Raw genomic sequence first — 13,806 nt, 5'->3', positions numbered from 1 at the left:
ATTTGCATAATTGCAGAAAACATAGGGATAGCTCAGCAAAGCAACCAGTAGAACTGCCACTGAATGTAAAACTATTTATTATTAGACTCCTAGAGATAAAGATAAGGCTTCAAATGTCACTGGTCTTATATATATGGTTCTGTGAGTAATCTGTCCTATCTCAACAAAATGAAAAGTAGAACTATTAAACAGTAGACTTGGAGTTAGGAAACTTGAGTTTCCTTATGAGCTTTATGACCCTGGGCAAATCCTGAGCCTTAGTTTTCATACCTGTAAAATGGAAATAAAATATTTACACCAACTCACATAGTGATTTTAGGAAAGTGCTTTATAAACTGAAGAGTGTTTTGTAAAAACAAACTGTTATTGCATATGCTCCCCTGACCTTCCTTAACCCCCACTGAGACTTTTTTCCTTGGATAAGTTCATCAGCTTTTTTTAAACAGGCCACATCTATCATTTCTTTCACCTCTCTCTCCTTCGGGGTCATATGACTGTTCTCTGGCCTTGGTTCAGGTTCTGCTGAAATTTTAGAAAGGAGGGGAAATATTCAATGAACACTGTCAATCTAGTTGTGACACCAGGTCCATTTGACCATTAAGGCTGTGATGTCCAGGATGGGAAATTTTGATTAGCAAAATCTTGTCAAATGCAAACTCACTTCCCAAGTTACCAATCAGTTTCAGGTTATGTGATGGCCCTCCCAAAATTGACATTTATATATTTATATATTTATATATTTATTTAGTTATGTGTTTCTTAAATGTAATAAAGAATCATCAGGACATATTTTAATGGGTCTAGAAAACCACTAAACAGTTAAGCCTAGGAGCATGATTGACAAATAGTAGTTCTTTAATTTTTATTGGGCACCTACAACAGCCTGTCTGCACGAGAATTGTCATTCTAAGATTATGGTTGTTTATTCCCAGCTCCAGTCCTAGTTCTAGCACCAGTTGCCCTTCCTATAATTTTAAGCAAATGATTTGTTGTCATTATTCATGTAAATGAGCAAGAAGCTGCTTACTCAGGCCAGTGATGGAGAGTCAATAGTTTCTTTCAAAGAAAATGGCTATATTGTTGCTATTGTTCTTAGCAAGCCATCTTTATTTTTTGTTTGCCTTTAATCAGACTTTCCCTTTTAATCTAGCCTTTCTGTTTTCAAAAAAAGGAAGGGAAAATGCATCTCCCTGATCTCATTTTAGTCTCTTTCATCTTAGCTACCATGAAGCCCAATCACTTCCTCCAGGAGGTAAATTTGTAGCTATTTTGCCTCCAAATACCTTAAACCTTGAAACACTGATCAGTCTTGCCTCTAGAATCCCTTCAAAATATGTTACCAAGAGAGGAGGGAAAAAATCTGTAGGAATATAGCGGCTGCTGTGTGGCTAGCCTTCTGCTCCTGACACCTGCCCTTTCTGTAGCCCCTCCCCCAGGTCTGGATGGAGTCTGCTTTAAAGTGAAATGACAGACCAGGACAATAACAACAACATCTCCAGTAACCCTTTTGCTGCTCTCTTCAGTTCCCTGGCCGATGCCAAGCACTTTGCAGCGATCCAGAAGGAACAGCTGAAGCAGCAATCTGGTAAGTGTATGCACCAACAGCAGCAGACAAGATGACCCAGAATGGGGACTTTCCAAATCCAGTATGCCTGCGGGCCAAAACTAGAAATGGAATTAGAGTTTGTAACAGATAACAGTTTTTTCACAAAGGAAAAGAGCCAGGGTTAACAGGTGGCTCCAAGGGGACAGATGCTGGTTGTGAACCTAGAGCTGTCAAACTGTCACCTTTTCTAGTACTGTCAAAAAGCACCTCGTAAAAATGTCCTAAATTGTCTTCTTTTTAACATGATCAGCGGAGGGTATTTCAGTGTAGGAAACAAGCCATGTGTATTGTGTAAAGGGAAGAGCTAGAAGAGATTTTTGACCTGAAACTAGTAAATAATCAAAAAATGTTGGTCGTAGGTTCACTGCCACAAAGGTCCTCTCAGAGGGAACTCTTCTTATTCTACATGTTGGGATCTATTATATTAAAATGCTATTTGAACAAACCCTTTAAGAAAGCAAACTGATCCCAAACTCTAATGTAAAAAATCAGGAGGACAGCTAGGTGTCAAAGTAGATAGAGCATTAGCCCTGGAGTCAGGAAGTCCTGAGTTCAAATCTGTCCTCAGACACATAACACTCACTACCTGTGTGACCCTGGGCAAGTCACTTAACCCCAATTGCCTCACCAAAAAACCAAACAAACAAATCAGACAGCTTGATATAGTGGAAAGAAGACTCTGGAGTCAAAGCGCCTGGATTCAAAACCTGTCTATAACCCTCACTACCTGTGTGACCCTGGGCAAGTCACTTAATCTGTACAGACCTCAATTTCCTCATCTGTAAAGTGAGGAGATTGAATTAGATGGCCGCTGCAATCCCAGCTCTGGAGTCTTATGATTATGGTTCTGACAGAATATAGTCACTTCCACTAATCAGAAAATGGCCTCTCTGACCCGGGACCAGACAGGATGATTAGCCATCTGCCATTTTTACATGTAGAATAGAAAGAATGGATGATGTTCCTTAATCACCTTGAATGTTCCCATAATACCCTCAATACCATAGTGTGCTTCTGTCAAAGAAAAAAAAGAATATATCACAGGGTTTCCATTCTTCATCATTAGTGAAGGAGACTTACTGACACTTCCACCTTATTTTTTCATTTCAGGAATGATTGGAGAGATGCTTATCTGAATTATAGGCTCTCTTGTTGAAGGAAAGTAAAGGTTAAGAAGAGAAAAGAGTAGTAATATACAACATGAAAAAGAGAATGAAGTGGGGTAAAAAGTAATTAAGAATAGAGATTTGTGTTTTCACATGTAATCTTTTTTGTTCTACTCTGTATTTTGAAATGTTCTCTTTTTTTGGTGTTTATTAAATTCAGAATAAAAGATAAAATTTAAAAGAAAAAAGAATTAGGAAAGATTTTTGTATTGATGATATTGAAAAGTTTGAGGGAGATTTTTAAGCTCCTTCCATAGTCTGTTATGCTTCTGATGTCCTAGCACCTCCTTCCCTACTTCATAAGAGATTAGGGGGATTAAAGAGGAGAGAAATTGAGAAATGAAAAACAGTAGAAAATGAAGTAATAGAAAATATATTCCAAGTGGGCTGGCCGGTATCAAACTCACTGTAGTAAATAGGAAAACCTGTATGGTTTATGTACATATGGAAGCAATAGTGCTGAACAGTATTCCCTTTCTGGCTGTAAGCAAAAGTTAGATGATCTGAAATTGGGAGCGGGGCAGACAGCAAACAGTGGCAACAGTTCTGGCATGTGCTCTGTTGGGACTAGGCTGGCATCAGGACTATTTCAGTTCCCCTGGGCTTATCATGCCATCAGGTCCAACTTGTTTTCCATCAGCAGTTAATACTGTGCCAAAAGCTTTAGCTTCCTGCTCTGAAACTCATTCTTTATAAACCCTACTACAGAAAAAACAGAGCCTGCTTCTGAATGGTCTCACTGGATTTTCAGAATGTGATTCCATCACTTTGTAAGAAAGAACTGACAGGCCCAAAATAGTTTGTGGCTTTTAAGGAATGACACTACTTTTTCAGTCTTCCTGTGTGGTACCATACCTGCATGAGGTAGCTTTTTTAAGATGCTTTTTAGAAAATTAAGGGAGTTATACTTTGGTAAGTTAACACTGACTTATTTCCAGGATTCTATAGGGAAGCTTATGTTGCTATTTTCGTAGGTACAACTATTTATATTGGGGGGAAAGGGGAACCCAACCTTTTCTCTTTGTAAAACTTGACAGTGGTCACAGTTAAAGTTGGGCTTTGGTATTCTGCAGTTTACTTGCTTTGCCTTAAGTAGTTAATTGATAAATTTAAAATCCCACATTGTCCATTTCTCTGTCTTCTTTTCTACCTTCCTGGTATTGGGCTGTTTTCTTCCCCAGAGAAATATATGTTTACAAGATCAAATTTTCTGGCAGATGAACCCTCCGCTAGCCCTGACGACTCAGATAACAGTGTGTCGGAAAGTCTGGATGACTGTGACTATTCTGTCTCTGAGATTAGCCGATCATTCCGTTCCCAGCAGGAGATATGTGAGCAGCTCAACATCAATCACATGATCCAAAGGATTTTCCTCATCACCCTGGACAACAGTGAGTCATCAACTCTGTCCATTTTCATAGCTGCCTTATTCTAACTGAGATCATTGTTGGATGTTCCTTATAATCTTAAAAAACTATGATGCTTTCTGGAATAAGGAGTTACATCTCAGGGGAGCATCTTACCAGCACAGACTTGTTCAGCATCCTTCCTTGTCTTTAACTTCCCTCTCCTTTATCCAAAGAAATTGTGAACAGGCAGTAAGACTAAGTCCCAGTTATATCACTTCTTACTCATCTAAAAAGTGGACATAATAGATATTCCCACTTTCTTTCCAAAGGTGGCATATGCATGCATTACTGTTTATGAATGAAAATATAGCATTCTTTCCTCCACCACGTTCTATCTGTGGTGGAACTCCAGAAAAATTACTGTCGTCCTATCACAAAAGCCTTTCTAAATATCATGTTATTGTTGGATTTATGACAAGACATAGTTTTTTGTAACCAGTAAGAAGATTTTTATCTTCAGTTCCCATACTTCTTTCTGTTTATTGGGACCACTGTTATGTCATCTGAGAACTCAGAAATTAGTAGAAATGCTGCCATGATTAGCATTCAGAGTAAGATAGAGACATATCCTTAATAGATAAAAAACAATTTGCAGGTGACCCAAGCATGAAAGGTGGTAATGGGATCCCCAGCCGCTGTGTGTATTTGGAGGAACTGGCAGGAGACTTGGACGAACAAGACTGGCTTGATATGAACAACATTGAGCAGGTATTGTTTTTATCTTGTTCTCTGGACAAGAACAAGTCATATGTAATTGTGAAGGAAGCTGGATGCTAAGCCCCTACAGCTTGTCATTAGGCTTTTAAAACTCCATGAGTCAGTAGTGACTTCAGAAATAACACAGGAAAACCCCACATACTGGCTGCTAAGAGCAAGCATAATTACTGTTTCTCCAAAAGTTTGATGTAAGAAAAAACAAGTATAGTTGATCAAGTTAGACAGCCTCCCATGGGACATCAAATATCTTGATACCCCATGGCAGGAATAATTCTTTGAATTGAAAAGGCAGTGTTTGGTTTGTTTTAAATGTGGTTCCACTGCTAATCAATCAATAAACATTTATTAAGCACCTACTATGTATCAGGCACTGTGCTACACTCCAGGTATACAAAAAGAGACAAAAGATAGTTCCTGCCTTTAAGGAATTTACAATCTATTGGGGGAGACAACATACAAACAAATATAGATAAAGCAAGCTATATACATGATAATTAAGAAATAATTAGCAGAAGGGAAGCCCTAGAACTAAGAGGGGTTGGGTAAGGTTTCCTGTAGAAGATAGAATTTTAGTTAGGACTTAAAGGAAGCCAGGGAGGTCAACAGTCAGAGTGGCAGAAGGAGAGCATTCCAGGCATGGGGGACAACCAGAGAGAATGACTGGAGCCAAGAGGTGGAACAGAAAGGAGACCAGTGTCATCGGATCAAAGAGTATGTGTTAGGGAATAAGGTGTAAGAAGGCTGGAAAGGTAATTTTGTATACTTGGACTTAGGTTATGAAGGACTTTGAATGCCAAAACAGAGCATTTTGTATTTGCTCCTGGAGGCAGTAGGAAGCCACTGGAGTTTATTAAGTAGAGGGAGTGAGGGAGTGACTTGATTGGACCTGCCCTTTAGAGAGATCACTTTAGTGGCTGAATGGTAGGTGGATTGGAGGCTATTGCAGTAGTCCAGACATGAAGTGATAAAGACTTGCACCAGTGAGGGTGGGAGTGTCAGAGGAGAGAACTAGGTGTGTTCAAAAGATGTTGCTTCAGGCCTTGGCAATAAATCAGATATGGGTAGGGGTGAGAGATCATGAGAAATCCAGGATAACTTAGGTTGTGAGCCTGAGAGACAGGGAGAATGATATTGCCCTAAACAATCTTGGAGAAGATAGGAGGTGGGGAAGGTTTTGTGAGAAAGATGAGTTCTGTTTTGGACATAATGAGTTTAAGACATCTACTGGACATTTTAGTTCAAGATGTCTGAAAGGTGGTTGAAGATGAAAGATTGCAAGTCAGCAGAGAGATTGAGGCAGAAAAGGTAGATCTGAGAATCATTGGCAGAGATGGTAATTAAATCCATGAGAACTTATCAGATTACCAAGTGAAGTAATATAGAGAGAGAGAAAAAAGGAGAGGTCAAGGAGAATGAGAATGAAGAAATGAGAATGGAGAAAAGGCCATTGGATTTGACAACTAAGAGATCATTAGTAACTTTGGAGAGAGCAATTTTGATGAAATAATAAGGTTGGAAGCCAGATTGTAAGGCAGCTAGGTCATGCAGTGTGTAGAGTCCTGAGCCTGGAGTCAGAAGGACCTGAATCCAAATCTGGCCTCAGACCCTTACTAGCTTTGTGATCCTGGGCAAGTCTCTTAACCTGGTTTGCCTCAGTTTCCTTATCTTTAAAATGAGCTGAAGAAGGAAATGGCAAACCACTCTAGGATCTCTGCCCAAAACAAAACAAAAACAAAAACTCAAATGGGGTCAAAGAGAGTCAGACATGTCAAACAACAACAAAAAAGAAGAGTGAGAGACCAGAAAGTGGAGGCATCTACTATAGATGGCCTTTTCAAGGAGTTTGACTATAAAGGGTAGAAGAGCTATAAGACAATAGTGAGCAGGGATAGATGGTCAAGTGAGAGTTTTTTTTCAGGATGAGGGAGACATGGACATGTTTGTAGGCAGTAGAAAATGAGCCAGTAGAAAGGGAGAGATTGAAAATAAGTGAAAAGGAATGGGGATGATAGAGGGGACAATCTGTTGGAGGAAATGAGATAGAATGAGATGTCTTGAACAAGTAGAAGGGTTAGGCAGGGAATGCTTCCTTTTTTAGCATTGGCTAGCAATGGGTTTGCAAAAGTTTATGCTCTAGCATTAGCACTGTAATTGTTTGCAACTTTATGTACTTTTTTTTGTTGTCATTAGGCCCTCTTTACCCGATTGCTGCTTCAGGATCCAAGCAACCACTTGATTAACATGACCTGCTCCACAACATTAAACCTCTCTGCAGATCGAGATGCAGGGGAGAAGCACATTCTTTGCTACCTGTATTCCTGTTTCCTAAGAGCAAAAGAGGAGGTAGGGGAATGAGCCCATATTTCTTACAATGTATTATATCTCTTCTCTGAATGGCAGCATTTCTATACTGTTTCCCTTTTAGAATGTTAGTTTTCAGAGGTCTTCTATATATAAAGCCACTTATGTCTTCTGCATTGTGAATTTACTAAATATTCATTTACAGTAATTATAGGAGAAATCCAGTATCTACTTGTTTCTTTTCTGAGAATAGCACTACCATTCTCCCAGTCAACCAGACTTAAAACCTCTGTCATCTCTGATTTCTCCTCCTTTTCATTTTCCACATCCAGGAAATTATTGTCTTGTCCTTTCAACCTCTTAAATACCTCCTGCATACATTCCTACTGCCACCACCCTACTCCAGGCCCTCATTATCCCTGACTTGGATTGTTGTAATAGACTTTTAACTGATAACCCTGCCCTGAGCTTCCATTTCCACCTTCTGTACATCTGACATGCTGTTGTTAGAGTCATCATTATAAAGCACAGTTCATATCACCACCCTTTACATTAAAAACTTCAGTATTTCTCCATTAAGGGATAAAGTCCACATTTTTGGCCTGGAATTTAAGGTCCTTGACTGTTAAGTGTTTTCTGAACACAGCATATGGTTTTCTGCTTCTCTACTTTTGTTCACTGTTCTTTCCACTTAAAATGCCCTTCTCTTCTCAAATTCCCTTCCCACTGCCAGATTCACCTGTCCAAATTCTTCCTATCCTGTAAAGCTTTATGTAAATGCCATTTCCTCCATGAATCCTTTTCCTCATTTCCCTGCTCTGAACTCCCAAGCTACTCTGTACCTTCTATTACACTTTCATAGTTTACTTACAGCTAATTTTTTTATATGTTTTGCTTTTCCTATAAACTCTATGTTTCACAAAGACTGTAACTGTTTCTTATTTTCTTTTTTCCCATTGATTGCATACAGATTCATTCTAGGTCAAAGTGTCTCACTCTCTTCTTTCCCTTCAGATTACCAAAGTACCAGAAAACCTGCTGCCCTTTGCTGTGAGGTGTAGGAACCTAACTGTGTCTAATACCCGGACCGTCCTCCTCACCCCAGAGATTTATGTTGACCAGAATGTCTACGATCAGCTGGTAGACCTCTTGTTGGAAGCAATTCGAGGGGCCCGTAAGTATAGAAGTGAGATCTAGCAACTACAACCTTTAGAGACCTAGATAATATTAATCCCTTCATGGTCCAGCTTCATTTTGGACTCTGGTTAAAGTGAAACAAAAACTCAAAGTTTAAAAAGATGGACAAATGGTCTCCCACTGGAGACATATTTAGTTACCCTCTGTAGCTGTCAGTTTATAACCTGAATCAGTCAGATTGACTTAATCTTAACACCTAGATGAGGCAGCCACACTGATTGGGAAGGAAGGGGAAAGAAGGAAAAAAGAGAAAGAGCATGGGACATTTTGGGAAAGTAAGGCTTAGGTAGAATACCAAAATGAGAGGTTTGAAATTGGCCATGTATAATAATAAAGTCTTGCCTCTTAGGGGAACAGTAAGCTCAGTGGTCGGGTGGACCTAGCACAATGATACTTGTTTAAAAAAAAAAAAAACAAAGTGAAACAAGAAACCAAGCCTTTGGGTTTAAATACTCCTTATATGCCTGGTGTTTCAATTGATAATACACATTTATTTAAGAATTACAAAGTTCTTTCAACCCTATGAGTTAAGTAGTGCAAGTATAATTATCCTACATTTACAGATAATAAATTCATAGATTTAGAGGTGGAAGGGACCTCAGATCATCCAACCCTATCATTTTACAGATGAGGAAACTGAGGCCTAGGGAGGTTAAGTGACTTACCCACAGTCACACAAAGAGTGTCAGAAGAGGGATTTGAACCCAGGTCCTCTGGGTTTATACCACATCATGCTGCTTCAAAGGTCAAAGACTAGTGAATGTCATTTATAGGGAAACAGGATTTTTGATCAATGTGAGGAAGAAATTTCTGACAACTAGAGAGTGGTCCCAAAAACCAATCACTCAACTGTATTAAGTGCCTACTATGTGCCAGGCACTTGTTAGAATCTGAAGGTATAAATACAAAAGCTGAAACAATCCTTACTTGTAAAACATTTATATTCTAATGGTGAAAGCAAAGTATATACAGAATACATATAAAGAGAATAAATACAAAATCATTAAATACATGGAAGGCATTGGAAAGGAAGGCATGACTCTAGTAGTTGGTGTGGGGAATCAAGAAAGGCTTTATTTAGGTGTCCTTTGAACTGTATCTTAAAGGAAGAGGGGGTGGCTGATATAAAGGCCCAGAGATGGGAGATGGGGTGTGCTATGTGCGAAGAACAAAGAGAAGACTGCTTTTGCCACATCATAGAGTGAAGGATGGGGAGCAGTGTCCAGTAAAGCTGGACGAATAAGTCATGGAAAGGTGTTGAAGGTCTTTAAAAGCTCAAGAGCAGTTCCTATTTTATCCTAAAAGCACTAGGAAGCCATCAGCATTGGGTTGTCATATGGTCAGTGTATAGGATGGACTGGAGTAAAGAGATACTTGAACCAGGGAAGCTATTTAGGAGACTTTTGTAATAATCTATCTAAGATGTGTTAAAGGCCTGAACTGTTTGTTTAGGTGATATCTGTGAATGAGTGGAGAGAAATACTGTAGAAATGGCAAAATCTGACAATTGGATATAGGTGGGGTGAAGGAGAGTGAGGAGTTCAGGATGATGCCAAGGTTATAAACCTGGAAGATAATGGTACCTTTGTAAGAAATAGGGAAATTTGGAAGAGTTTTGGTGGGGAGATAATGAGTTCAGTTTTGGATGTGTTGAGTTTGAGATGTCTGTAGGACCAAGTCCAATATGAAGTGTGCTCTAGGCAATTGGGAATGCAGAATTGATGCTCAAGGGAGAGATGGATCCATGAGTCACTCTCATAGAAACAATGAATAAATCCATGAGAATGGTCTGCTTTATCAGGAGGACTTAACAGAGGTGGGATTTAAAACCATGTCCTCTGACTCCAGAGCAGGCAAGCTCTGGATTTTCCCACTGTACCATGCTGCCTGCTGCTTACCGTGCATGTTAGATCCCTGGTCCTTAGTGCAGTGCTTTGCATTTAATAAGCTTTTAATCAATGCATTTTCATTTGCCATTATGTGATTTGCCCATGATCACACATGAGTAAATGTCTGAGGCAGGATTCATGTCCTGATCTCCCAACTCCAAATCCCACAATCTTTCCATTATACCATGCTACTTCTCTTTCCAAGGAAGCCATATCCAATTGACTTGTGCTGGAGTATAAGTACAAATATGAAAAAGGGTAAAGCACCAGAGTTATTTATCCATCTTACATTTCTCTGGCCCACTTTTTCTTCCTATTTTCTTATTCCATTATTAGATTTTGAAGATGTAACTGAGTTCCTTGAAGAGGTCATTGAAGCCTTGACAGTGGATCAGGAAGTTCGGACATTTCAAGAAGTTATGGTTCCAGTATTTGACATTTTGTTGAGCAGAATAAAAGACTTGGATCTCTGTCAAATCTTGCTATACACATATCTAGATATGCTTCTGTATTTCACAAGGCAGAAGGATATTGCGAAAGTAAGTACAAATTTGAAAAGGTCCTACTAAGGCCTTTTGTGCTAAAGATCCAGTATTCTCTTGTTCTTAGATGATTTTAAAATGACTTACCTGAATGTAATTATTATCTTTAGACTTGAGAGAAACAAACAAAAACACAAGAATTGGTTTCCTCATCCTCGTTAGATTCTTAGGTCTTGACACAACAATCCAGTTGTTCCTGTACAAAGAGATCAGGAGAGCTCATTTCCATTTCCCTACAGGTTTTTGTACAGTACATTCAACCCAAGGACCCCAGCAATGGACAGATGTACCAGAAGACTTTACTGGGAGTAATTCTGAGTATCTCCTGCTTGTTAAAGACTCCAGGGGTAGTGGAGAATCACAGCTACTTCTTGAATCCATCCCGATCCAGTCCCCAGGAGATCAAAGTGCAGGAGGCCAACATCCATCAGGTGGAACTTCTCACTTGGATACCAGGCCCCAAGCCTTAAGGAAAACAAAGGGTCTTCTGAAAATAGTTGTAAATAAGGTGGTTTGAGCTCCTTTTAGGGAGCAAATAATTTTCATTGATCATTACAGAAGTAGTTGGTGTTCTATAGTAACTGCTGAAAGAAATAGCGCTCCTATTGAAGTTCAGGGAAAGCAAAAAATAAAACTGGGATTGTGCTTGAGAATAGGCTACTTCAGGTTCAGTCGTCAGTCCTCTGCCCCATGCTGCTATGCCATCTACTTTGACTTCCTCCCAAACCCTAATGTTCTTTATTACTCATTTATAAGTGAAGCCCTTAAATCCCTTCAGCTGGGTATCACAAGATAAGCCAAAAATTTGCTTTAACAAATACAGTAAGTAGGGGAGTTTTAAGCCTCCCCCATCACCAACCAATCAATATGATGGCTGTAAAGCCTTCTGTATTTAGCATCTTATCAAGAAATCTCTATTATGAAAGGCCCAGAAGTTGCAAAAGAAATCTCAAGTGGAGAGTGAAGGGCAAGATTAGCATGTTTTTGGAAATGAATGTTAGGAGTGTAAAACTAGAACTTTTTGGTGTTGTTGTTTTGTTTTGTTTTGATTTTTAAAACAGTTCATGGCTCAGTTCCACGAAAAGATTTACCAGATGCTGAAGAACTTGCTCCAGCTCTCTCCAGACACCAAGCATTGGATCTTGTCCTGGCTTGGAAATTGCCTATATGCCAACACAGGCCGCACCAAGATCTGGGCCAATCAGATGCCAGAAATCTTCTTCCAGATGTATGCCTCAGATGCCTTCTTCCTGAATCTGGGTGCTGCCCTCCTGAAGCTATGCCAGCCATTTTGCAAACCTAAATCCCCTAGGCTGCTAACCTTTAACCCTACCTACTGTGCCCTCAAAGAGTTGAATGATGAAGAGAGAAGGATAAAGAATGTGCATATGAAAGGTAAAACAGAAACAACCTGACAAATCTATATCATCTACGTGTTGTCCAGTGTAGTCTCTTTTCTTATATTTTCACCTTCTTTAGTCTTTCTGAGGGAAAAGAGGTGAGACAGAGGAGAGAGATGTAAGAAAGGTGACATAAAAATGAATGAACAACTATACTACATCTGGTAATTTTCAGTTGGACTGTTGATTCTACCTTGAGTCCTTTTTTTCTGGAGTTAGCAGCTAAGAGAGGGGTTACAGGTTGCTAATTTTGTCCTTTTTTTTTTTTTCTAAAGGTTTGGATAAAGAGACCTGTTTGATCCCTAAAGAGAGTGACCAGGAGATGCAGTTTGCCCAAAACTATAACCTGGTAACAGAGAACCTGGTTCTGACACAGTACACCTTACACGTGGGATTTCACAGGTTTACATCTCTTCTATTCTATGATACAATCACTGTCTCTAGCCAAGATTGACCTAGGTGAATCTCAGAATATAGTCTTATTCAAGATTTCAGATTCACAGGAGGTCCTAACAGGGGAAAAAAAAAGAACACTGAATGTATTGTTCCTTATTTGAAAAAAACCTTTAAAATTGTAGTTATGCCAGTCTCAATCTACAAAATGTTCACCAGCACCTTGTGGATCAACAATTTTAAGTCTTACCATTGGTCCTTTTTACCACACTCTTTTGGGAAGACTGAATTGCAGTAATTAATCAAGCATTTATTAAATGTCTACTATGTTCCAGGCACTGTGCAAGGCTTTTGGGAAACAAGACAAAACGTGCTCTCAAGGAGCTTACATTCCATCAGAGACAACACATATAAGTGTGTTCAGAATAAATATATACAGAATAAATAAAAGATAAATGACATAGTTATGGATCCCCCTGAATTCAAATCCAGCCTCAGATACTAACTAGCTGTGTGACCTTGGGCAAGTTACTTAACCTCTGTTTGCCTCAGTTTCTCAGCTGTAAAATGGAGATAATAATTGCACCTCCCTTGAAGGGCTGTTGTGAGGATCTAATGAGATAGTATTTGTAAAGGGCTTAGTACAGTGCCTGGAACATAATAGGTCCTGTAGAAATGCTTATTCCCTTCCCTTCCTCCTTCCTCCACTAGCAATTGGGGAATCAGGAAAGGCTTCATCTATAAGGTGATCTTTGAGCTGAGTCTTAAAGAAATCAAAGGATTCTGTGAGTTAAAGGTAAGAAGGCAATAGTGTATTTTAGGCATGGAAAATGGCCAGACCAGAGACATAAAGAACTGAGATGGAATGGCATGTGTGAGGAACAGAGAGGCGGCCAATTTGGCTAGACTGCAGAGTTCAGGAAAAGAGAGCAATGTACAAGGGGAACTGGTAATGTAGATTGGGGCTAGGTGTGAAGGGCTTTAAAAGCCAAACAAAGGAGGTTCTATTTTATCCTGGAGGCAATAGGGAGAGAGTGGTGCCTGAGCAGGAGAATGACATGGTCATACCTTCACTTACNGTGAAGGGCTTTAAAAGCCAAACAAAGGAGGTTCTATTTTATCCTGGAGGCAATAGGGAGATAGTGGTGCCTGAGCAGGAGAATGACATGGTCATACCTTCACTTAA

At 39.4% G+C, this 13,806-nt stretch overlaps 1 protein-coding gene across 2 annotated transcripts in view; it reads left to right on the top strand.

The window, feature by feature from the left end:
• Positions 1 to 13,806, top strand: part of UBE4A (ubiquitination factor E4A) — a 34,654-nt gene that overhangs the window by 5,909 nt on the left and 14,939 nt on the right. The window contains exons 2-10 of one of the 2 annotated variants that reach the window (XM_027835659.1): positions 1,425 to 1,585; positions 3,990 to 4,163; positions 4,777 to 4,889; positions 7,089 to 7,241; positions 8,214 to 8,373; positions 10,622 to 10,824; positions 11,067 to 11,258; positions 11,889 to 12,222; positions 12,503 to 12,629. In XM_027835659.1, coding sequence (XP_027691460.1) covers positions 1,465 to 1,585; positions 3,990 to 4,163; positions 4,777 to 4,889; positions 7,089 to 7,241; positions 8,214 to 8,373; positions 10,622 to 10,824; positions 11,067 to 11,258; positions 11,889 to 12,222; positions 12,503 to 12,629 — 1,577 coding nt within the window. In that variant the 5' untranslated portion in view covers positions 1,425 to 1,464. Of the gene's footprint in view, positions 1 to 1,424; positions 1,586 to 3,953; positions 4,164 to 4,776; positions 4,890 to 7,088; positions 7,242 to 8,213; positions 8,374 to 10,621; positions 10,825 to 11,066; positions 11,259 to 11,888; positions 12,223 to 12,502; positions 12,630 to 13,806 lie in introns of both variants that reach the window. The other variant, XM_027835658.1, reaches the window with a different exon arrangement.

This window comes from Vombatus ursinus, unplaced genomic scaffold (assembly GCF_900497805.2).
Source record: "Vombatus ursinus unplaced genomic scaffold, bare-nosed wombat genome assembly UNPS02014816.1, whole genome shotgun sequence".
Lineage (NCBI taxonomy): Eukaryota > Metazoa > Chordata > Mammalia > Diprotodontia > Vombatidae > Vombatus > Vombatus ursinus.
Note: the sequence above shows the minus strand (reverse complement) of the source record. Positions and strands in the feature narration are given on the sequence as shown.